Source organism: Corapipo altera, unplaced genomic scaffold (assembly GCF_003945725.1).
Source record: "Corapipo altera isolate COAL_440 unplaced genomic scaffold, ASM394572v1 RXGC01000072.1, whole genome shotgun sequence".
NCBI classification, from domain to species: Eukaryota; Metazoa; Chordata; class Aves; order Passeriformes; family Pipridae; genus Corapipo; species Corapipo altera.
Genome location: NW_020884943.1, coordinates 876,039 through 898,005, shown reverse-complemented (window position 1 = coordinate 898,005; position 21,967 = coordinate 876,039). Strand labels below are relative to the sequence as shown.

General features: G+C 65.5%; 6 protein-coding genes across 14 annotated transcripts; 2 read left to right on the top strand and 4 right to left on the bottom strand.

Moving 5' to 3' along the window:
* The first annotated feature begins 170 nt into the window (after window positions 1-170).
* CHURC1 (churchill domain containing 1) lies at window positions 171-1,817 on the top strand. 2 transcript variants are annotated; one of them, XM_027662183.1, is made up of 5 exons: window positions 171-271; window positions 352-487; window positions 890-960; window positions 1,391-1,487; window positions 1,575-1,817. In XM_027662183.1, exons 1-4 carry the CDS (start codon window positions 233-235, stop codon window positions 1,481-1,483), a joined length of 339 nt encoding a protein of 112 aa, XP_027517984.1. In that variant the 5' UTR covers window positions 171-232; the 3' UTR covers window positions 1,484-1,487; window positions 1,575-1,817. The 2 variants fall into 2 exon arrangements, with proteins under 2 accessions (XP_027517984.1, XP_027517983.1); XM_027662182.1 differs by having other exon boundaries at window positions 1,567-1,817.
* A 624-nt stretch (window positions 1,818-2,441) lies between these two features.
* On the bottom strand, window positions 2,442-3,278 carry GPX2 (glutathione peroxidase 2). Its single transcript, XM_027662172.1, has 2 exons — window positions 3,004-3,278; window positions 2,442-2,918 (listed from the first exon to the last, which is right to left on the bottom strand). Exons 1-2 carry the CDS (start codon window positions 3,226-3,228, stop codon window positions 2,568-2,570), a joined length of 576 nt encoding a protein of 191 aa, XP_027517973.1. The 5' UTR covers window positions 3,229-3,278; the 3' UTR covers window positions 2,442-2,567.
* A 756-nt stretch (window positions 3,279-4,034) lies between these two features.
* On the bottom strand, window positions 4,035-7,334 carry RAB15 (RAB15, member RAS oncogene family). Of its 3 annotated transcripts, XM_027662152.1 has the most exons (7): window positions 7,175-7,334; window positions 6,063-6,123; window positions 5,871-5,931; window positions 5,701-5,778; window positions 5,533-5,622; window positions 4,563-4,628; window positions 4,035-4,447 (listed from the first exon to the last, which is right to left on the bottom strand). In XM_027662152.1, exons 1-7 carry the CDS (start codon window positions 7,296-7,298, stop codon window positions 4,292-4,294), a joined length of 636 nt encoding a protein of 211 aa, XP_027517953.1. In that variant the 5' UTR covers window positions 7,299-7,334; the 3' UTR covers window positions 4,035-4,291. The 3 variants fall into 3 exon arrangements, with proteins under 3 accessions (XP_027517953.1, XP_027517951.1, XP_027517954.1); XM_027662150.1 differs by lacking the exon at window positions 7,175-7,334 and having other exon boundaries at window positions 6,063-7,112; XM_027662153.1 differs by lacking the exon at window positions 7,175-7,334 and having other exon boundaries at window positions 4,325-4,447; window positions 5,561-5,622; window positions 6,063-7,124.
* A 1,634-nt stretch (window positions 7,335-8,968) lies between these two features.
* On the top strand, window positions 8,969-13,393 carry LOC113956016 (protein farnesyltransferase subunit beta-like). The gene is made up of 12 exons (XM_027662157.1): window positions 8,969-9,065; window positions 9,976-10,040; window positions 10,193-10,265; window positions 10,508-10,599; window positions 10,896-11,042; window positions 11,120-11,203; window positions 11,471-11,557; window positions 11,633-11,762; window positions 11,845-11,977; window positions 12,072-12,183; window positions 12,261-12,375; window positions 12,870-13,393. The coding sequence occupies exons 1-12, from the start codon at window positions 8,985-8,987 to the stop codon at window positions 12,978-12,980; spliced, it is 1,230 nt and encodes a 409-aa protein (XP_027517958.1). The 5' UTR covers window positions 8,969-8,984; the 3' UTR covers window positions 12,981-13,393.
* MAX (MYC associated factor X) lies at window positions 13,349-16,062 on the bottom strand. Of its 2 annotated transcripts, none has more exons than XM_027662173.1 (5): window positions 15,929-16,062; window positions 15,708-15,734; window positions 14,821-14,928; window positions 14,476-14,605; window positions 13,349-14,168 (listed from the first exon to the last, which is right to left on the bottom strand). In XM_027662173.1, exons 1-5 carry the CDS (start codon window positions 16,022-16,024, stop codon window positions 13,984-13,986), a joined length of 546 nt encoding a protein of 181 aa, XP_027517974.1. In that variant the 5' UTR covers window positions 16,025-16,062; the 3' UTR covers window positions 13,349-13,983. The 2 variants fall into 2 exon arrangements, with proteins under 2 accessions (XP_027517974.1, XP_027517975.1); XM_027662174.1 differs by having other exon boundaries at window positions 14,476-14,599; window positions 15,929-16,050.
* A 236-nt stretch (window positions 16,063-16,298) lies between these two features.
* Window positions 16,299-20,537, bottom strand: UNC93B1 (unc-93 homolog B1, TLR signaling regulator). Of its 5 annotated transcripts, none has more exons than XM_027662135.1 (12): window positions 20,393-20,537; window positions 19,490-19,619; window positions 19,264-19,405; window positions 19,031-19,184; window positions 18,792-18,953; window positions 18,605-18,728; window positions 18,430-18,523; window positions 18,219-18,343; window positions 17,966-18,148; window positions 17,617-17,890; window positions 17,226-17,344; window positions 16,299-17,149 (listed from the first exon to the last, which is right to left on the bottom strand). In XM_027662135.1, the coding sequence occupies exons 2-12, from the start codon at window positions 19,571-19,573 to the stop codon at window positions 16,880-16,882; spliced, it is 1,731 nt and encodes a 576-aa protein (XP_027517936.1). In that variant the 5' UTR covers window positions 19,574-19,619; window positions 20,393-20,537; the 3' UTR covers window positions 16,299-16,879. The 5 variants fall into 5 exon arrangements, with proteins under 5 accessions (XP_027517936.1, XP_027517933.1, XP_027517935.1 ...); XM_027662132.1 differs by having other exon boundaries at window positions 20,398-20,537; XM_027662134.1 differs by having other exon boundaries at window positions 19,490-19,592; window positions 20,398-20,537.
* Between the last annotated feature and the right edge of the window lie 1,430 nt (window positions 20,538-21,967).

The window sequence follows — 21,967 nt, the reverse complement described above, 5'->3', positions numbered from 1 at the left end:
CCAGGCAGCCCCAAGTGTCCTGCACTAGTCCCGGGTGCCCCCAGGTATCCCTAGGCATCCCCCACTAGCCCCAAATTCGCCCGCCCCCAAGCCCCACGGACTCCCCGCCCCGCCCCTTCCCCCATCAAGCCACGCCCCCAACGACGGACAACATCCTGCGGCCCCGCCCCGCCCCACAAGCCCCGCCCCCTGGGCGCAGCTCTCGCGAGACCCCGGGCGCCGGCGGCGCGAGATGTGCGGTGGCTGTGTGGGCACCGAGTACCCGGAGCGGGTGAGGGGGGGGAGCCGGGACGGGCCGGGACCCACCGGGGCCGCTCCTCGACCCGGTCCCAGCCTCTGCTGCCGCCCTAGGGCACCACCTGCCTGGAGGGCGGCTCCTTCCTCCTGAACTTCGTGGGCTGCGCGCAGTGCGGCCGCCGGGACTTCGTGCTGGTCGCGAACCGGGCCGCGGGCCTGCACGGCGGGGAGGAGATCGTCACCTATGACCGTGCGAAGGGGGGGGGACCGGGGGGGGGGGGGGGGCGTTCGGGGCGGGGGGTTTGGGGAGAACCCGGGCTCAGGGGAGGGGGGAGGCCTAAGGGAGGGTTAATTTGGGGAGGGAAAATTTGGGGGCCCAATATTCAGGAGGTCCCTGAGGATGGGAATGGTGGCTTCCCAGGGACGGGGTCTCAAGTTTTGGGAGTGGGGGGGATTGTCAGGGAGCTGAGGGGCATTAAAGGGGGGTGAGGTGCTGGAGGGGGAATTAGATGCTTTGGGGACAGGGGGTCTGCGCTCCAGGAGTGAAGGTAGGCACAGCGGGTGGGGGCTTGTCCCGAAGAATTTGGGAGGGGGGGTATACCCCAGGGACAGTGCCTGTGTCCCCTCACCCCACTGTCCCCCGTCCTGACAGACCTGTGCAAGAACTGCCACCACCTGATCGCGCGCCACGAGTACACCTTCAGCGTGGTGGACGATTACCAGGTGTGCCCCTTTTCCCCACAACCCCCTTCCTGGCTCCTCTGCCTCTGGAATGCCAGACCCACTCTTCCACGGGCTGATTCCCACCTGCCCTGGGATGAAGCCTTGAAGGATTTGGAGTCACATCCTGTGCCCAGGGCTACCTGGAGGCTCCCGGCACTAGTCCGTGCCTTGTGGAGGGAGCCCAGCTCACCTGGCATGGGAATGTGGGTGATGGGAGGAGCCTGTGCCCCCCATTCCTCATTCCTGTCACATTTTCTATGCAGCAAACTGCTGGAAAAAGGGCTCAGGGGAGGCAGTGGGGCTGGAAACGAGATCCGCCGGCTCTGATTGCAATCGGGGATCGGGTACCAGATCCGGCTCAGGTTTCCCTGCGGGGGAGCAGGGCCGTGGCAGCCCCTCTTTTTCCATCCCCCCCTTTCCCTCCCCCCAGGAGTACACCATGCTGTGCCTGCTCTGCGGCCGTGCCGAGGATTCCATCAGCATCCTGCCCGACGACCCTCGCCAGATGACCCCACTGTTCTGAACCGGTGTGTACCCTGGGATGAGGTCCCTGGAGCCACGGATCCCTGGGGACCACAGAGCCCCTTACGTGATTCTCTCCCCCAGACTTCCAGCCTGGATGCAAGGAATGCCCGATACCGGATGCTCCCGTGTTTCTGGAAGCCCTGTGGCTCTGACCCCGGCTGCAAGGATGGGGTGCAGCACCACGGCCCGAGTCCCTTGTGTGCTGAAGACATAAAGGGGACCCCAAAACAGGGTCTCTGTCACCCCAAAACAGGATCCAAAGGGATTCCCACCCCATCCCTGCCTCAGGAGGCCTCTTGTGTGGGGCAATAAATGTGACACGTGACAGCTCAGTGGTGCAGGTGGGAGTATTTTGGGGGTGGGCTTCACCCCCTGGAGCTGGTGAAGGGTGTTGGGGGCTGATGCAAGGATCAAGGGGGCTTCTCCCATCCCAGGAGCCTGTGGAATTCCTCTCTAGTCCTTCCCAGCACTTGAGAGCCCACTGCACTCTTGCAGTGCTCTCCTAAACCCTGCAGAGAAACAACTTGATTATTTTCCCTCCCCGAGGAGCTGGTTTGGGGTCACTTCTGCGTGCCCTGGGGTGTGTAACTCAGCCTTGCCCTGCCAGGAATTCCATATTCCTGAGGTGGGAAGGAGCTGGGTGTGGGAAATCACTGCCCTGGGGTGAGTGAGGTGCTGCTCTTGGCACCCGGCCCCAGCAACAGCCTCAGGGAACTGGGAGCAGCCGGCCTGGCCCCCACCTACCCCTGTGCCACTGTTTCCTGGTCTGGCACCTCGGGGCTGCAGCCTCCTTCCTGCTCTCCCCGACAGCCCCCAAAACCCACATGGCTGTGGGTATGTTCCCAAGAGCCTCGTGGATCCTGGTATGTTCCCAAACACCACACGGATCTGGGCGCGCTCCCTCCGGCTCGTTTATTGCCCCCAGCCCGCGCCGCCCCAGCGGCTCCAACGCTCCACCCCTATCGAGCCCCCTCCCCACGGCAGTTTCGGAGGGGTCTGTCACCCTGCGGAGAGCTGGGGCCACCCCAGGGTGACCTCGGAGCTGGGATCACATCAGAGCCGGGACCGTGCCGGAGCCGGGGTTACTTGGCCAGCTTGAGGAGGCGCTGGATGTCGGGCTCCAGCTGGGCCGTGGGCACGCGGGGGCTGTAGCGCCGGAATGGCTCCCCCTCGGGCCCCACCAGGAACTTCTCGAAATTCCAGGAGATGTCGGAGCGCCGCACGGGGCTCCAGGTGACGAAGCGGGGCTCGGCCATCAGGTGTGCAGCCTCGTCGGCCGGCGCGGGCAGGTGAGCCTTGAGGTAGGCGAACACGGGGTGGGTGTCCTTGCCGTTCACCTGGCACTTCTGGAACAGGGTGAAGTTGGGCTCGAAGCCGCCCCCGGGCCGCACGTGCTTCAGGGTGTTGAGGATCTCCTCGTTGGTACCATTCTCCTGCGGCGGGGAAGGGGAAATCCGGGAGCTGCGTGTTTCCCAGCCCTCCTCACACACCCCCCGCCTCGTAGCCCACGAGACTTACCTGGTAGCCAAACTGGTTACAGGGGAAGCCCAGCACGACCAGCCGCCGGGGGTAGCGGGCTTGGAGCTGGTTGAGCTGGGTGTAATCCCGCACCGTGGTGCCTCAGAGCGACGCCACGTTCTCAATCAGGACCACGCGGCCCCGGAAAACGCCGAAATCCACCTTTTCCCCCTGCAGGGAGGTGGCGCTCAGGTCGTAGAAGGACTTGGCGATGGGGACGGTCATGGCTGCGGGCTCGGCTGCCTCCCCCCCACGCCTGCACCGCCTCTTAAGGGCTTCCCGGTGCCCACGTCATGGTCCAAAGGTCTGCGGGCCCCGCCGCGGCTTGGGAGAAACCGGAGCTGCCCGTCCCACCCGTGGAAGGAGGAAGGTGGCACAGGGCCAGGGTGATGCTCCACCTGCCTCAATAATTCATGGCACGGCGCGGTGCGGCTGCTCGTCCCAGTGCCCGCAGGATGAGGGATGCTGCCGGCCTGGCACAGAGTGTTCCCGAGGTTTGGGAATGACAGGGGGAATCGGGGAATAACGGGAGGCTGGGAGCTGGGGCTGTGTGGGGTGGAGGGTGGTGGGGACAGGTGCCCCAGCACTTCTTGCCTGGCGCTACCTTGGCATCACCTTTGGGGCCTCCTGTGCTGCCATCCCAGTGCCCACCAGTCCCAGGCACTGCTGGTCCCAGTGCCAGCTCAATCCCTGGGCCTGTCTGCTGTGGTGCCCACCACTGTCCTGGTACCTGCCCATCCCAGTGCCCGGCAGCATCTCAGTGTCCACCTATATGCTAGTGACCATCATCCCAGGAACCACCCATCCCACTGGTATTGGCCGTGGCACCCCACGGGTGCCATGTCCCATATTCCCGTGCCCAGCCTGGAAAGGGGACACCGAACTGGCCACCCTGGATCCACCTCAATTATTGATCACTGCTCAGGTGTCCGTGCCCGGGCCGTGCCTGCTGCACGCTGCTCCCTGTGCCAGTGCCACCACCACGGCATCGTGCCCACAGCCCCCCACGGAGCACACGGACCACCAGCACCTCCAGCATCACCTTTATTCTGCAAACCGTGTGTGTAAAACTCGGGGGCTCCCACGGGCACGGGGTGGACACCGGGTGGGCACACAGAGCCTGGACACCCCCACCCCACTCTGCGCATCGGGGAGGGCACTCCCATGCCTTCTCCCCCCGCCCCGTTCCCTGTGGGGTGTCCCGTGTCCCTCCCCGCCTCCATGGGGACCGCCCCAATCCCGCCCCCTCCCGGCACAGCCGGGGGCCGGGTCAAGGGGGTCCCAGCCCTCAACACCAGCAGGTCTTGGGAGTGTCCTCGCCCTGCAGAGGTTGCTGCTCCTCCTCCTCCAGCCGGGCCAGGGTGGGGGCGCGGGGGGGTCCCCGCAGCTCCTCCAGTTCCTTGCGGTGCGCCTGCAGCACCAGCTCCGTCAGCCGCGTGAAGGACTGCGGGAGGGGGCGTGTGAGCCCGAGAGAGCGCGCCCAGAACCCCTCCAGAATCTCCAGCCCTCCCTCCCAGTCCCCTCAGGACCTCCCGACCCTCCTCCCAGTCCCCCCATACCTCCTTGATGTTGAGGTTGCTGCAGGCGCTGGTCTCGTAGAAATCCATCCCGTATTCCCTGGCCAACTGTGGCACCAGGGTTTTGGCGGGGAAGGAGCGTGATTTGGTTGGGGGGGGATTCAGTAACCCCGCTTCCCCCCCGGAACGTGCACAGCCGGGCACGGACAGGCGGGTGAGCTGGGGGGGCTGGCATAGGGGAACCCCCCGGGACTGTGCACTGGAGGCTTTGGGGGTCCAGAGGTCCTGGGAGGAGTCCCTGGGTGCTTTAGGGGTGCAGGGGACCATGCTGGAGGTGCGAGGAGGGGTTAGGGGTCCCTGGACACCCTGGGGGTGCACTGTGAGGGGGAAAGAGGGCTCCTGGATCCTCTGGGAGTGGGGGTGGTCAGCAGTCCCTGGGCACACACTGCAGGGAGGGGTGTCCCAGGTCATGCTGGGGAGCACTGGGGATGTTTGGGGGTCCCTGGACACAGGTAAGGCTGCAGGAGGGCTGCTGGGGTCCATGGAGAATGCAGGGTGGGCTCAGGGAGGGACTGACTAAGCCAGGGGTAGAGAAGGGGATATTGGATAATTTGGGGGTCTAGAGGTCTGGGGGAGTCACTGGGTTCTTTAGGGGTGAAGGGGACCACACTGGAGATGCAGGGAGGGGTTGGGGGTCCCTGGACATTCTGAGTGGGGAATAGGGATATCTAAGATCAGCCCGTGGGGTGCACAACTACTGGGGGAGAGCAAGGGGGTTTCTGGATAGTGGGGGAGGCTATTTTTGGGATGCCTGGGTACAGACTGCAAGAGGGTGGGAGATCCCTGGACATGCGAGGGCGGAGCTGGGGATGTTTGGGGGTTCCTGGACACAGGCAAGGCTGCGTGAGGGCTGTTGGGGTCCCTCGGGAATGCAGGGGGGGGCCTGACCACCCTGGGGGCGCAGGGGGTGGGGTCCTGCCCCCCCGGGGGGCACAGGCCAGCCCCCGCTCACCTGCAGCCCTTGCTCTTTGGGCACTTGCCTCTTGTGCTCCTCGTCCGCTTTGTTCCCGATGAGGATTTTCTGGACGCCGTCGGGAGCGTACTGCGGGGTGAGGGGGGCGGTGTGAGGACCCCCCCACCACGGCGAGGGGACTCCTGCCTCCCCCCCATGCACCCCTACCTCATCCACGTCGCTGGCCCACTTCACGATGTGCTGGTAGGAGCGCTCGCTGCTGATGTCATACACCAGGAAGATGCCCTGCGGGAGGGGGGGTCGGCCACTGACACCCCAGATCTGTGCCTCAGTTTCCCCCTCCTGCACGCCAGGATGGGACGCCCCCCCCCCCGTACCTGTGCCCGCCGGTAGTACTGCTTGGTGATGGTCTGGTACCGCTCCTGGCCGGCCGTGTCCCTGCCCGAGGACAGCGGGTCAGTGCCACCACCCGCGGCACGAGTTGGGCAGGGCTCAGCCCCCACCCCGGCTGGGGGAGCGGGACTCAGATCCCCCAGAATGCGCCCCCGGGATCCAGTGCCGCCACTCACCAGATCTGTATCCGCACCTTGATCCCGTCCACCTCGATCGTCTTCATTTTGAAGTCGACACCTGGGACGGGGACGGGAGAGGGGACGGGGGTGTCCCGGTGTTCCCCACCGCTGGAGCTGCTGTCACCGGGGGCGCTCCGGTTCCCTCCTGGCCCACCCCAAGCCCCGCCGTGGCCCGGTGCTGGTGCCCACACCCGGTGCCAGGCCTGGCAGGAGGTGCCAGGTAGGTGATCCCGGTGCTCCCGGTTCCCCAGTGCTGCGGCTTCCCGGTGCTGTGGCTGCCCACTGCTCCCGGTTCCCGGCTGCATGCTGCTCCCTATTCCCCCGTGCCAGAGATGCCCAGTGTTCCCGGTTCCCCCGTGCCCATGGTTTCCTGGCTCCCTGATGCTCCCGGTTCCCCGAAGCCGCGGCTCTCCAGTGCCCCCGGTTTCCCAGTTCCCGGGTACTGCGACTCCCGATGCTCCCGGTTCCCACAGTTTTCCCACTCTCCGGTTCCCCGTTTCCCCGATGTTGCAGCTCCCCAGTGCCCATGGTCAACCGTTTCCCCGTTGCTCGCAGCTTCCCGGTGCCCCCGCTTTTCCCGTGCCCGCCACTCCCCGGTTCCCCAGTGCCCACGATTCCCGGGTGCCCTGGTTTCCCGTTTCCCCGATCCTGTGGCTTCTCAGCTCCTCTGTACTCCCCCCTTTCCCGGTGCCCACGGTTTTGCCCCTCCCTGGTTTCCCGGTTCCCAAGTGCTCTGGCTCCCTAAAACCCCCCAGTTCCCACGGGTTTTCCCGCTCCCCGGTTGCCCGGTTTTCCGTTTCCCCGGTGCTGCAGCTTCCCGGTACTCGCGGTTTCCCGGTGCCCACGGCTCCCTGCTTCCCCAGTGCTGCGGCTCCCCAGTTTCGCGGTGCTCCCTGTTTCCCGGTGCCACGGCTCCCCGGTTCCTCAGTTCCCCGGTTTCCCTTTCCCCCGCTACTGCGGCTCCCAGCGCTCCCATTTCCCCGGTGCTGAGCCTTCCCACTGCTCCTGGCTCCCGGATGCTCCCGGTTCCCCGTTTCCCCGGTGCTCCCGCTTCCCCGACGCTCCCGGTTCCCCGTTTCCCCGCTCCCGCGCGCTGCCGGTGCCGGTACCGATGGTGGAGATGTGGGCGGGGTGGAACTGGTTGTCGGTGAACCGGCAGAGCAGGCAGGTCTTGCCCACGCCCGAGTCCCCGAGCAGCAGCAGCCGGAACAGCACGTCGTACTGCTTGGCCATGGCGGGCCCGGGCACCGGGGCCGCACCGGAGCTGCGCCGCCGCCGCGCCGGGCCGGGCTGGCACCGGGGGATGCACCGGGGCGGGGCGAGGGCGGCGGCGGCGGCGGGAGGGGGCACCGGGGAGTGGGGGGGGGAACCGGGGGATGCTGTGGGGAACGGGGAGGGAACACCGGGGATGCGGGGGAGGGAGCACCGGGAGTGTACCGGGGATGCACCGGGTGCGGGGCGGCACCGGGGGATGCTGTTGGGAAACGGGGTGGGGACATGGGAGAAGCACCGGGGGAACCGGTGAGAACACCGGGGAACGCTCCGGAGCACGGGGAGAGGGACATCGGAGTGCACAGAGGAGGGAGAACCCAGGATACACCGGGCAAGCAGCAGGGGATGAACCGGGGGATGCTCCGGGGCACCGTGGGGAATTGTAGGGGAGCTCCATGAGGGACACGGGGGAAGTGGGACCAATGGGGACACCGGGGGATGCTCTGGAGCACCGGAGGGACACACAGGGGAGGCACCGGGGGATACATTGGGGATGCTCTGGAAAACAGGAGATGGGAAAAACAGGGGATGTACCAGGGGGACCGGTGGGGACACCGGGGATTCTGAGAACACTGGGGGATGCTCTGGGGGCACTGGGAAGGAGACACAGGGGTGCAGGAGGGGACACTGGGGTGACACATGGAGCTGCACCAGGGGAGTGGGTGACACCTCGGAAGGATGGGATGGCATCCAGGGGGGCCTGGACAAAGGTGGGCCCATGGGAACCTCATGAGGGTCAAGGAGGCCAAGGCAGAGTTGGCACATGGATCAGGACAACTGTCTCGGGACAGTCCTGGGATCAGTGCGGGATGGGGATGATGGGATGGAGAACAGCCCAGAGAGGGATTTGAGGGTGCTGAGGGATGTGTGGCTGGATATGACCTGGCAGCCCAGAAAGCCAGTGGTGTCCCGGGCTGTGTCACTGGCAGCGAGGGCAGCAGGTGAGGGGGGATTATCCTGTCCTGCCCTGCTCAGGTGACATCCCACCTGGAGCACTGTGCCCAGCTCTGGAGTCCTTGGCATGGGAAGGACATGGAGCTGCTGGACACAGGGCCAGAGGAGGCCATGGAGGTGCTCCGAGGGCTGGGGACAGGCTGGGAGAGAGCTAGGGGTGTCCAGTCTGGAGAAAGGAAGGCTCTAGGGAGACCTCAGAGCTCCTTGCAGTGCCTAAAGGGGCTCCAGGAGAGCTGGAGAGGGACCTGAGACAAGGGCCTGGAGGGACAGCACAAGGGGGAATGGCTCCAAAGTGGAGAAGGGGAAATTTAGATGGGATATTAGGGAGAAATTCTTTACTGTGAGGGTGGTGAGGCACGGGAATTGATTTCCCAGAGAAGCTGTGGCTGCCCCTGGATCTCTGGGAGCGTCCAAGGCCAGGTTGGATGGGGCTTGAAGCAACCTGTCCTGGCGGCAGGTGTCCCTGCCCAAGGCAGGGGGTTGGCACCGGCCGAGCTCCCTTCCAGAATCCCAAATCATGGCTTTCGGGCGGTGACGTCATGCATGACGTCACACCGCGATGACGCAGCCGCCCTCCCGGCATGCGCGCCGGGGCCGGGCGGGGAAGGGGCGGGGCCAGGTGGGCGGGGCGTGTCGGGGGGGCGTGGCCCCTTGTCCCCTCCCGGCCGCCGTCGCCGCTCCCCGCGGGCCGCAATGGCGGGAGCGGCCCCCGGGCCCGGCGGGCGGCGGCGGCTGCGGGACGACGGGCTGCGCACCTGCACCTCCGCCGAGCAGGTGTGCTGGGCTCGGGGGGCCGCTGCGGGGCTCGGCCACGGGGCTCTGGGAGGGCCCAAGAGTGGGGTCGCCGGGCTGCAGCGGGACCGGGGTGCGGGGTCGGCCCTGGGGGTGCCGGGCTGCCGTGGCGCTGCGGTGCCGCGGGGCCGGTGTGTGGGGTGCCGGGCTGCCCTGGGACCGGCTGGGCCCTGCCTCAGTTTCCCCACGCCAGCCGCTGGCCGCACACCCACCTCGGTCACCCGGGGGTGAGTTTTGGGGGGCTCGGGGGGTGCTGCCACCCACCAGCCGCTGCAGCCCCTGGGGGACACCCACGAGGGCTGTGACACGTCCCCCAGAACTAGTTCGGGGCGGGTGAGAGGTCCTGGGCGGGGGCAGCCAGACCCCCTCCTCCCGCCCTCTGTCCTGATCCAGCCGCTGGCAGCTCCCCTGGGTGCCGGGACGGGGTAAAAAGTGACTGCTGGTTTCCCAATCCTTGGGGTTCCTGCTCAGTTCCATCCTGGCAGGACACAGTGCCATGCATGTGGGTGGGAGGCTGCCCCTCCCAAGCCCTGAGGCCGATCCTGGGGTATTTCCTGGAGGATTACCCTGGGTCCTGGGTCGGGGGTGTTGGAGTCCCTGGTTATCCCAGCGTGAGTGGGAGGAGCGTGTTTTCCATGGGGGTCCCAGGATGAACCACACTCCAGCTGGATTTGTAAAGCAGCACCACATGGTGCTGGACTCTGGCATAATTCGGGGCACAAAGCTCCTGGCAGCTCCCACTTTGGTTTTACTGGATGAGACAGGGCCATGAGTCGGATAAAGCCCTGGGATGGGGTAGAAGCTGGGGGGGGCTCAGTGGGGATCATTTTGGGATGTGCGGAGCCGCTTCCCAGAGCTCACCACAGTCTTTATTCCCTCTTTCCCCGCCAAGTCTAAGGTGGAGGACATTGTGCAGGAGGTCTATGATGCCTACAAGACAAACCATCACTCCTCGCAGTGAGTCTCGGAATTCCTGATATACTTAAATAATTCCTATAGCAAAAAAAAGCAACGCCTCCGGCTGTGGTGGGATCCTGCCTCTCCTGCCATTGCCCCTCTGCTTTTCCAGGCCACCCTGCCTGCTCATCCCTGTCCTCCCTGTCTCCCAGGTACGTCCTGCAGCGGGAGAAGCATTTCCATTACCTGAAGAGAGGCCTCCGGCAGCTCACCGAAGCCTATGAGGTACCGGGAATGCCGGATATCCCTCCCTGGAGCCGCTGGCTGGGGCAAACCCCTCACCCGGGGGCTGTCACCAGGATTGTCACCGGGGGTTTTCCAGCCCCAGAGTGGACACAGCGTTCCCTGTGTGCTCGTGGGATGCAGTGATGCTCCGGGGGTTCTCCTTCCTGTCCCCTCACTCCTGCCTGCTCCTGCAGCACCCCGTGTCCAGTGCCACTGCCTGACTGTCCCCTCTGTCCCCTCAGTGTCTGGATGCCAGCCGCCCCTGGCTCTGCTACTGGATCCTGCACAGCCTGGAGCTGCTGGACGAGCCCATCCCGGAGTCGGTGGCCTCTGAGTAAGTGGTGGGAAGCCAGGGAGGGGACCCCCACCCTGCCATGGGCAGCGTCCCCACGGGCCACCCGCGTGACTCCGGAGGTGCCACCTCCCGCTGTCCCCGGAGCAAAGGAGCGCTTTGTCTCCCTGTCGCCGTCAATGCCGCCCATTCTTCCGGAGGCTCCCTCGTGACGGCAGAGATGGGGGGGTGACACCCCCGGCTCCGGCCTCGGTGGGGGTTCACGGGGCTGGGAGGGGACATATCGCCCTGCCGGGGCGGCACAGGTAACGACGAGCCCCTTGCCCACTTTCCTGCAGCGTCTGCCAATTCCTGAGGCGCTGCCAGAGCCCCCAGGGTGGATTTGGAGGGGGTCCCGGGCAGCACCCCCACCTCGCCCCCACCTACGCCGCCGTCAACGCGCTCTGCATCATCGGCACCGAGGAGGCCTTCGGCGTCATCGACAGGTCTGGGGGCCGGGGGAGCTGGGGGGGGGGATGTGGGGGGTGTGTCCCCCTTCCCTCACAGCCGCTGGCTCCTGCAGGAAGAAGCTCCTGGAATACCTGTACTCTTTGAAGCAGCCGGATGGCTCCTTCCTCATGCACGTGGGTGGAGAGGTGGATGTCAGGTGGGTGAGGGCTGTTTTGGGGGGCTGGGGCACTTTTGGGGAGCCAGTGCTGGGAGCTGGTGATGATTTTGGGAGCCGGTATCGTTTAGGGGAGCTGGTGCCGTGGCGATGAGCTACTTTGGGGTGCTGTAGCACGGGGCTGGTCTTAGAAGCTGGTGCTGTTTCAGGGAGCCAGTGTAATTTTGGGGAGCCAGAGGTGCAGCAGGGAGTGGGTGCCGCATCCCTGTGTGCTCTTTTCCCACATCCCTGAGCACCCTTTTCCCGCAGGAGTGCCTACTGTGCCGCCTCAGTGGCCTCGCTGACCAACATCCTGACGCCCGCGCTCTTCTCCGGGACGGCCGAGTGGATCGCCAGGTGAGATTTGGGGACGGGGGGGGCACACGGGATGGCATTCCCAGCGCCGGTGCCACCCTGACCCTGCTCCCACAGGTGCCAGAACTGGGAGGGCGGGATCGGCGGCGTGCCGGGCATGGAGGCGCACGGCGGCTACACCTTCTGCGGCATGGCCGCGCTGGTCATCCTCCAGCAGGAGCATCTGCTCAACCTCCGGAGCCTGCTGGTGAGTGATCCCTGCCCGGGGCACGGGGTGTCCCATCCCACTGGCGATCCCTAATCCCACACTGGCTCCGATCGTCCCGCAGCACTGGGTGACCGGGCGGCAGATGTGCTTCGAGGGCGGATTCCAGGGCCGCTGCAACAAGCTGGTGGACGGGTGCTACTCCTTTTGGCAAGCCGGGCTCCTGCCCCTGCTCCATCGGGCACTCCATGCCAGGGGTGAGTTGCCATGGGCTTCCTGTGCTCCCCAGGATGGCATCTCCAGGGATTTGACACCTCCTCCTGGTGTTTCTCCTCCGGGTTTTCCTCCCAGGTGACACAGCGCTGAGCATGGCGCACTGGATGTTCGACCAGCTGGCACTGCAGGAATACATCCTCCTGTGCTGCCAGTGCCCGGCCGGGGGGCTGCTGGATAAGCCAGGAAAGTGAGTGATGGGGGGAACACAGGGCTGCCCACCCCCCCGGGCTCCCCCTCAGCATCCCAATATGTCCCTGAGCGCAGATCCCGGGATTTCTACCACACCTGCTACTGCCTGAGCGGGCTGGCCATTGCCCAGCACTTCGGAAGCGGAGACCTCCACAACGAGGTGGTCCTGGGTATCCCTGAGAACTGCCTGGTAGGTGCTGGACATTGCTGGAGTGGGCAGGGCTGAACTTCCAGTGCTCCACAGCGCCGGGAAACGCAGATCCAATGGAGGTAGAGAGAGTTGGGATTCATCCTGGAGAAGGAAAGGCTCCAGGGAGAATTTAGAACCGCTTCCAGTGCTTAAAGGGCCCCAGAGAGCTGGAGAGGGGCTTTGAACAAGGAGTGCAGGATAAGAGGAATGGCTCCAAAGTGAAAAAGAGGAAATTTAGATGGGATGTTGGGAAGAAATTCTTCCCTGTGAGGGTGGTGAGGCCCTGGCACAGGTTGCCCAGAGAAGCTGTGGCTGCCCCATCCCTGGAAGCATCCAAGACCAGGTTGGACAGGGCTTGGAGCAACCTGAGCTAGTGGAAGGTGTCCCTGCCCACAGTGGGTTGGACTACACGATACTTAGGGCCCCTTCCCATGCCAACCTCTCCAGAATTCCATGACTAACCTCTTCCATCCCTCTCTCCCTCTCTCCCACAGCAGCCCACACACCCCGTCTACAACATCGCCCCAGAGAAGGTGGCGAGGGCAGTGATGCACTTCCTGCAGTATCCCGTGCCCAGCCTGGATCCGGCACCCGCTGCCAACTAGGGGGGGGTGTCCCGCTGCCGCCTGGGGGTCCCACAGCCCCAGAGTGTGCAGCCCAGCCCATCCCGTGGCGTGGTGGCCTGGCCGGCACAGCGAGGTCCTCAGGGTGCTAGCAATACCAAAACCCAGCCTGCCCCGGGCCGCGCGTCCCGCTGCCGTCCCGGCCGGAGCCAGGTGGGACACGGGCTGTGGCAGAGCTTTTTGGCATCAATAAACCAGAAGTGACACCCTGCCGTGTGCTGGGGGCCCTGGGGACACGGGGCAGGAGGCGACACCGTGTCCGGCTCTGGTGGCACCACTTCCCTCATTCCAAGAACACACAGTGACCACGGGGGAAGATAAATTAAGTGGAATTTTGGCTTTTTTTTTTTTTTATTATTTATAGTCTTATAGTAAAGGGAAGCCTTAACTTGCAAGACAACTCTGGGCAGTATGTACAACATACCTTAAATCCATGGAATGGCATCAAAATGGGGGGAAAACGGGCACCTACGGGACAGGGACGGGCCACTGGAGTTTGGATAATGCCACGGAGGTGGGAAGGGGCCAAAGGAGGGGAAAAGGAGGAGGAGGAAGAGGGGGGGGACAGGACCCCCCAAGCCTGGCTCTGTGCCAGGTCGTGCTCCGCCGACTCGGGCAGGTGGAGTTTGCACACGGAGAAAATAAATAGGGAGACACCCCCCCCCCAGTACTTGCTCCCTTTTTTTGGGGGGCTGCCCGGCTCCTCCCCGCTCCGGACTGCGCTGGTCCCCGGCTATAAATAGAAATGCTCCTATAAAACCAGGAGGGACAGGGGAGGGGGGGTCACTAGCAGGGGGGGGGGGCAGCAATAGGGGGATCTCCCTGACCACCCCCAAGTCTTTCAGCTCGACCTGACCGGCTCCCCCCCGGGGCCGGCGCGGTAGGAGCAGGGAAGGGGCCGGGGAGGGCTGGAAAGCTGCAGTCCGAGAGCTTCTAAGAGCGGAGGGAGCGAGTCCTGCCGCGGGCCGGGGGCCGCTGGGGGGGCCTAACTGGCCTCCATGCGCAGCTTCTTCCTGCTCTGCGGCTCGTCGGGCTCCGAGTCGGAGCTGGAGTCGGAGCCGCCGTCGAAGGCGGAGATGGCGCTGCCCTTGGGGTTGGTGTAGAGGCTGTTGTCCGCAGGGTAGCTGGCCTGGAGCTGGGCACTGGAGCGGGCCTTCTCCAGCGCACGCACTGCGGGGACGGCACGGTCACCCTGCGCCCGGCCCCCGGGATCACAGCTCCTGCCACACCCCGGCTCCCATGGGATCCCACATCACGGCTCCTGACACATCCCAGCTCCCATGGGATCCCGTATCACGGCTCCTGCCACACCCCGGCTCCCATGGGATCCCGCATCACGGCTCCTGCCACATCCCAGCTCCCATGGGATCCCACATCACAGGTCCTGACACACCCCAGCTCCCACCAGCTCCTGGATCCCAACCCCTGCTGGACCCCAGCTCCTGGATCCCAGACTCTGCCAGACCCCAGCTCCCACCTTGCTGCTCCAGCAGCGCGTTCTGCCGCTTGAGGTCGTCGATGTCCTGCTGGTGTGTGTGGTTTTTCCGGCGCATGTACTGGATGTACTCTGTGGCTTTATCCAGGATTTGGGCCCGGGATGCCTGTTGCAATAGTGGGAAAAGCCAGAGGCAAGATAAAGACCTAGTCCAGTGGGAAAACCATGGGACTTCATCTGCCTCATCCCACCCTGGCTCCACAGCCTGGCTCTGGTCTTCACTGGGGATTCCCGTGGTGGGACAGAGCCTTGGGAACATCCCAAAACACGAAGCCTGGACTCTGGGTGGGCGTGTGTCCGTGCTCCCAGCACGCTCCATAAACTCACCTTCTCTCCCTGGAGCGAGGGCACGGAATCCCGCAGGCTGTGGAAGCTGTCCTTGATGTGGTCCCTGCGCTTGCGCTCCAGCGCGTTGTGATGAGCCCGTTTGTCGGCCTAGGAGGGGGGGACAGGGGTGGCACTGGGGGCGGCCACCACCTGCACCCCCAGAATTCCTTCTGGGAAGTGCTGTGGGAGCCCGGCTGCGCCCCTGGGGCGGCTCCGCTGCCGTGACGCCGCCGGCTTAGCCGCGAGGGCGGGGAAGGAGGCGGCTCCCGGTGCTTTCGGTTTTCCCGGCTTCCTGCTGCCGGGGCAGCCCCGGGCTCCGGAGGGGGGGTAAAGCACCTTCACCCTGGAACGTGGTTTCCCCCCCCCCCAAAACAACCAAGCACAAGCCCCCCTCTGCCAACCCCCCGTATAGTACAACCCTCCAACAGCCCCCAAATACGGCCCCACACCCCCCTGACACAGCCCCACACATTCCCCCTTCCCAGACCTCCCCATTTTACCCCAAAAGACCCCGCACTCCTCCTGCCCTAAAGAGCCCCACATCGCTCCCCACAAGTCCCGCAACCCCACTGGCGACCCTCCCCATAACATCCCCATCCCCGCAGGACACCCCCAAACCCCTTTTCCCCCACAAGACTCCCGGCCCCGCAGATCCCCCTGTGTGTCACAGCTCCCGGCAGACCCCAGCCCCAAACGTGTGTCCACCCTCAAGAAGAACCCCGACCCCACAGGACATCCCCAAACCCACCCTCCCCCTCCCCAAGACCCCGTTTCCCCCGATCCCCTTCCGTGTCACCCCCCCCCCACCCCCCCCCCCCCCCCCCCCCCCCACGCCCCCCCCGCGGGGGGGGGGGGGGAGCTGCGGAAAGGCCCCCCCAGCGACCTACCGCGGACTGGAACCTCGGCTGCTCCTCCTGAGGAGCCCCGACCCGGGCGACGAGGAGGAAGAAGAGGAAGAGGAAGAAGATGGTGGAGGGGGGGGGCGCCGCCATATGAGGGAAGAACACACACAAACCAAACGTTACCCCATTCCCAGCGCTCCTAGGGCGGGGAACGACTGCAGGGGGGGTTACCGCGCGGCTGTCCCGGGACCGGGGACCCAACTCACGTCGCTCTCCACCTCGATGTCATCGTTGTCGCTCATCGCTCCCGCCCGGGTGAAGCCGCGGGCCGCGCCGCCACAACAACAGCCCGCACCGCGCATGCGCGGGGGGCGCTGCGGGCAACAATGGCGCCGAGCGGCGCAAGGCACCACGGGAGTTGTGGTTTGGTGTGGAGCGGCAGAGCTTCTTCCGGTGCGGGACTACAGCTTCCGACGCGCAGCGCGTTGCACGCCGGGAGTCGTAGTCCCGGCCTATAAAAGGGCGTCGAGGAGGGCGGCGCGCAGCCTTGGATGGAGGAGGTGAGCGCGGAACGGACGGAGGGAGGGGGTTTATTGAGGGAAAAGGGGGGTGGGAGGGCTCGGGGTTGCGATGGAGAGGGGTGTGTGTGTGTGGAGGGGTGTCTATGAGGCCAGCATGGGGGTTGCAGACTTAGCAAAGGGGGCTGTGGGATCGGTCCGGGGGGCTGCAGGTCTGCCTTGGGTGCTGCAGGACAATGGTGTGTGTGGAGGGGAGCTGCAGGTTGGCCTGGAGGGCTGCAGGTTTAGCAAGGGAGGCTGTGGCCCTGGTCTGTGGGTCTGCCCACGAGGGTACAGGGTTGCCCGGGGGGGAGCAGGTCGACCCCACAGGGGGTGCTGCAGGGTTGGGCTGGGGTGCTGTGGTTCTGTCTGAGGGGCTGCACCCCAGCTTAGGGGACTGTGGGCATGACCTGCAGGGCCGCGGGTCTGCCTGGGGGTCTGTACCACAGTCTGGGGGTCTGTGAGCCTCCCTGGGGGGCTGCAGGTCAGTCTGGGGGCCTGCGGACCTGACCTGGGGGCGCTGTGGGCTGCTTTGCTGGGGGGGTTGCAAGCCTGACCTGAGGGGGTTTGGGGCCCACTGGGGGGGGGGGGGGTTTGGGCATCCCCAGGGAGGGCAATGGCCCCGCTCGGCGCTGAGGGCAGGGCGGGGCCGGGCTGTCCCTATCCCAGCTGCTCCCCGTCCTCTCTGGGCTGCTCGTCCCCGCGGGCAGCCCCTGCCGGGCTCTCCCTGCCGTCCTGCTGGTCCCCGCCGTCCTCGGAGCCGGTCTCATCCGAGTTGTCCTCCTCCAGGTAGCGGTACCCGCAGGGCTTGTGGCGTGGGCGCGGCAGGCGGGGCAGCCGGTATTCCACGCGCCGTGCCAGCTTCCGCTCCATCCACAGGTACGTCCCCACCGCCACCACCAGCGTCAGCAGCAGCATGGACAGCTTGGCCTGCGGCACAGCGAGGTTTGGGATCCGGAGAGCTTGGAACGTCCCAGGGCTGGGCTGGGGCGCACCTGGGGCTCACCTTCATGGGCAGCCCGGACCACAGGTAGACGGCGAAGATGGCCAGGGCCTGCCACCAGTGGTAGATGGTGAAGATGAAGTCTTGGCGCTCCTTGTTCTTGTACAGCATTCCCAGGAGGACTGCGGCAGAGACCAGAATCAGCACCCCCTTCCCGTGCCGTGGTCCCCTTGGCATGGGGGACAACGGGACAACCACAGTGGGTGTGTCCCACAGTGCCAGGTTGCGGTGCCAGGGTGAGTGGGGAGAGGACGTGTAGAGAAGCTGGGGGCAGCCAAGGCGTTTTGGGCACCACCAAGGCTGGTTTTGGGACCACCACCGATGATGCTTTGGGGATGATGGAGATGTTTTGGGGACCACCAAGGCTGTTCCGTTTTTTTCCCCCACCACTCACTGCTGATTCCGGTCTTGTTGAGGGTGCTGCCTGTGCCCCAGAGTGCGGCGACGATGTAGAGCAGCGGTGCCTGTGCCTGCTGCCGGGGCTCCGGTGCCCAGCAGAAGAGCAGCACCAGGAGTCCAGCGTGGATGACGGCCCCAGCCAGGAGCGGGATTTGCCGGCGCAGGCGCAGCATGCTCAGGGCCAGGCTGGAGCACACCGAGGCAGAGAAGCCGTAGGCCATGAGGAGATACGCCAACTTCTCCAGCCCCAGGGTGCACACGCCGTAGTTCTGCAGCGAGGGCGGGCTCAGTGTCGCGCAGCCCTGCTCCCTCACCACCCCCCCCCACCCCATCCCAGGTCCTACCAGGGAGAATCCGGTGCAGACAAAGAGCACCTCGAAGCCGCTGTAGATGAACAGCGGCAGGAGGTGCTGCAGGCGATAGTCCCGCATGTGCTTGAAGGGCAGCTGGAAGATGTTCCCCCAGCCGATGCTGCGCATGTCGATCTCCTCCATGGGCCGGTACGCGGCGCCGCACAGCAACAGCACCTGCGGAGTGCCAAAAGTGAGGTGCTGTCCTCACCCAGCCCATCCCCAGCCCCTCCCGCCCGGCACTCACCACCAGCATGGCGAGGAAGGCGGCGGCCATCAACGCGCTCTCCACCACGATGAGGTTGACGCTGCGGGGCAGGCTCTGCAGCACTGTCTTGTTGAAGCCGGGCAGCGTGCCGTGGCTCAGGGTCCCTGCCGGGGGGGCACACACCACAGTTAACCCCAGCAGGGGGGTGGATAGAGGCTCCCGGTGCCACCTCGCACCCCCGTGGCCTCACCGCAGTGCTTCACTGCGAACAGCGTGTGGTTGAGCTGGTACAGGTAGTTGTTGAGGAAGAAGACCATGGGCATCTGAGCGCAGACGAAGCTCAACTACAAGATATAGAGGAGGGGCAGGCTCAGCACTGCCGGTGCGGCCCCCCTGCCCATCCCGCCCATCCCACCGGCGCTCACGTGGAAGCAGGAATAGAAGATGGTCTGGAAGATGATGATGTAGGCGTTACAAGCGTCCCGCGGTGCCCGCACCCTCTCCTGCTCCTCCTTGTAGTTGACATACTCGTAGTACTTCTGGGCCATCCTGCACGGCACAACAGGTCAGCTGGAACCCCCCCTGCCCCCAGCCCGCCCACCCAATGCCTACCGCGTGATGTAGTTGCCCATGGAGGCCCAGAGGGGCACGATGACCATGCCAATGGCCACGGCGGAGGGCACCAAGGTGTAGTAGCGCTCCCAGTAGTTGCTGGAGACGAAGAGGGCGTAGATGCCCACTGCCAGGAACATGGCCCACTTGGTGCCGAAAAACCTGCCGGGGTGAGGAGCGGGCAGTGTGGGCAGCCGTGCCAGTGCACCGTGCCAGCCGGGAGCGCGGTGGGACCGTACCTGATGAGGATGGGTGTGTAGAGCAGCGCCGCCACTGGTGTGACGTTGATGCCCATCAGCACCTTGTGGTCGATGTCCTCCAGCTGGATGTTGCTGTACTTCACCTCCCGGTAGGTCTCATCATAGTGAAGGATCAGCTGCATCTGCAGCAGGCCTGCAGGGGGTCCAGGGGCGGTCACCGAGTGCTCTGAGCACCCCAGATTGTTTTGGGGACCCCTGGGAGGTGCCCATACCCAGGTATACGCCGTAGGTGAGGGTGCCCGCCAGACTGGCGGCCACCACATTCTTGATGACACCGAGACGCTTGCGGCGGAAATACTTCTGCTCCTCTTCCTCCTCATTGTAGTCGGGGTGAGCACCCACAAAATCGTCCAGCTACAGGTGATCCCGGTAGTCAGACCTTGGGTATGGCCACCACAGGCCTGCCCACCCCCCTCCCATTCCCTCCCCTGGCCTCACCTGTGTCTCTGTCCCCTCAGTGCCCAGCCCAGCACCTGGCACCATCTTGGCTCCATCCTGGCAGCAGTCAGGGTCCTTCTCCATCACTGCTTCTGGGGGCACCCTGGATGGTGCCAGGATGGGGGGGAACCTGTTGGCACCCCAAGTCTTGTACCCATGTGTCTTGCACCTCTGTGTCCTTCACACCCAGACCCTGCACCCCCTGACTCTGCACCCCTGTGCCCAGCACCCCCAGACCCTGTGCCCATGTGCTCTGCACCCTGAGAGATGCACCCCCAGACCTGCACCTGTGACTTGTACCCCCAGTCCTTGTACCCCTAACCCAACCCCTGCACCCACGTACCCAGCACCCCCAGATCCTGAACCCATGACTTGCACCCCCAAATCCTGCACCCGTGTCCGGCACTCTGCACCCACGTGCTCTGCATGCTTACACCCTGCACCCCTGAACCCAGCACTGCACCCCCCCTCCCAGCTTTGCACCCCCCAGAACTGCACCCCCGGGCCCAGCACCCCCAGCCTCCACCGCACGCCCCCGGCGCCCCGACCCCCGTCCCGGTACCCGGTGCCAGAGCCTCCCGGGGCGGGGCGGTCGCCGCTTCCTCTTTCGGACGGACGGGGCGGGCGGGACGGGGGTGGTTAAAGGAGCCGCTCCCAGATTCCCCCCACTCCACCCCCGCACCTCTCGTATCCCGGATTTCCCCCCGGCTCCCGCACCCTGGTCCCTGCCCGCACCCGCCCTCAGCACCCCGACCCCCGCAGCACCCATGACCCTGACCCCCCCTGCACAGCACCCTGACCGCCCCGCACTCATCGCTCCCCCGTTGCACAAGAACCCTCAAACCCCCCCAAACTCCCCTCCCCAGCCCCCCTGTACCCCCGCAGCCTCCCCGGCGCTCCCACCAGACCCCGGGCTGGGTGCTGCCTCCGCGGGGTGCCCCGTGGCACTGAGTGCTGGTCCCGGGCACTCTCGCTTCCCCTTCCCGGCCCGGGGGATGTGCCAGAGTGCCTGGGCGGGGGGACACCCCAGTCTGGTGGTATGGGGCACTGCCTGCCCTGCTTGTCACCCCAAAGCCAGGGCCAGGAGCGTGCCCGGGTGCGTGGCATGGCAGGGTGCCCCGGGGCAGGGTGGGGGGACATGGGCAGGGCAGGAAGGGGTGACATCTTCAGGGCAGGATCTGACCCAGCCGGTAGCGGGGGATTCTTGACGTGGGATTCTTACCAGGGTGCTGGTTCCTACAGGATGAGTGGGATATGTGGGGAACAGCCCCAGAAGGGTCATGGCAGTGGGGCAGGGGCAGCGCCCATCCCGAGGGCCCCCCATACCCCAGGCAAGGGTAGCCACCCTAGAGTGCCAGGGGGAAAGGGACCTTCCTGGCCATGGTCCTGGGAGCAGGATGAGGAGTGTCAGTGGGAACCCCGTGGGTCAGGGTGGTCCTGGGAGCTTGGGAAACGCTTGGGAAGTAGGATGAGGGCTGTCTATGGGACCCTGTGGGTTAGGGTGGTCCTGGGAACAGGATGAGGGTTGTCTGTGGGGTTCCAATGGGTCAGGGTGGTCCTGGGAGGGGGGTGAGGTGTGTCTGTGGGGTCCCAATGGGTCAAGGTTCATGGTGGTGGTTTGGTGGCTGTGGGAGTTCCCCAGTGCCACTGTCCCATGGGGGAAGTCCAATCCCATCCTATCCCAGTCCTTGTCCCCACTGCCAGCCCCATGGAGGCGGGGCCCAATTCTGCCCGCCCCTGGCCGTGGGGCCCAGCCACTGGCCCCACAGCATTTAGGGGCCCCCGAGCCTCAGCAGTGCCCACCTGGACTCGTGCTCCTGCAGCCCCTGCGCAGCTCCCAAGGTAGGCACTGCGGAATCCCCAAAACTGGCATCCCCTGCGGGGCACCCCCTTAGCATCCCCCATGCAGGTGGGGGTCGTGAGGCATTGGGGGGGTTCCCTTGAGGAAGGGGGTGGGTGCCTTGGGCACGGAGAGGAATGGGAGGACAGATGTGGGGCTGCAGCTCTGTCCCCCAGATTTGGGGATGTCTTGTCCCTGAGGTCCCCATGGGTGACCCCACATTAGGTGAGAAGCCCGGGCAGGTCAGTGTCCAGAGGCTGGCAGTCATCCTGGGAATCTCAGGCATCTCCCGGGGCCTCGGGCAGCAGCACCGGGCTGAGTCACCCCGACAACCAGGACGGCCCCGAGCACCAAACCGCCCTTCAAAGGTGCCGCAGGCAGGTGACTCCTTTTGGGATTGAGCCGACAGCTCCTGCACTTCAATCCCGGCATAAGCCACCCCCGTCTCTCCCCAGCACTACCACACTCTCCATGGAGACCGGCAGCTCCTTCCAACAGCTTGGCATGCAGCAGCCCCTCGAGCCCCCCGGGCAGCAGCCCCTGGGCTACGGCAAGTGCAGCACCGCGGGCAGTGATCCCGGCAAAGACGCTGGGAAAGCTGCTGGGTGCAGTGGAGGTAGTGGGATCGGGAAGGGACC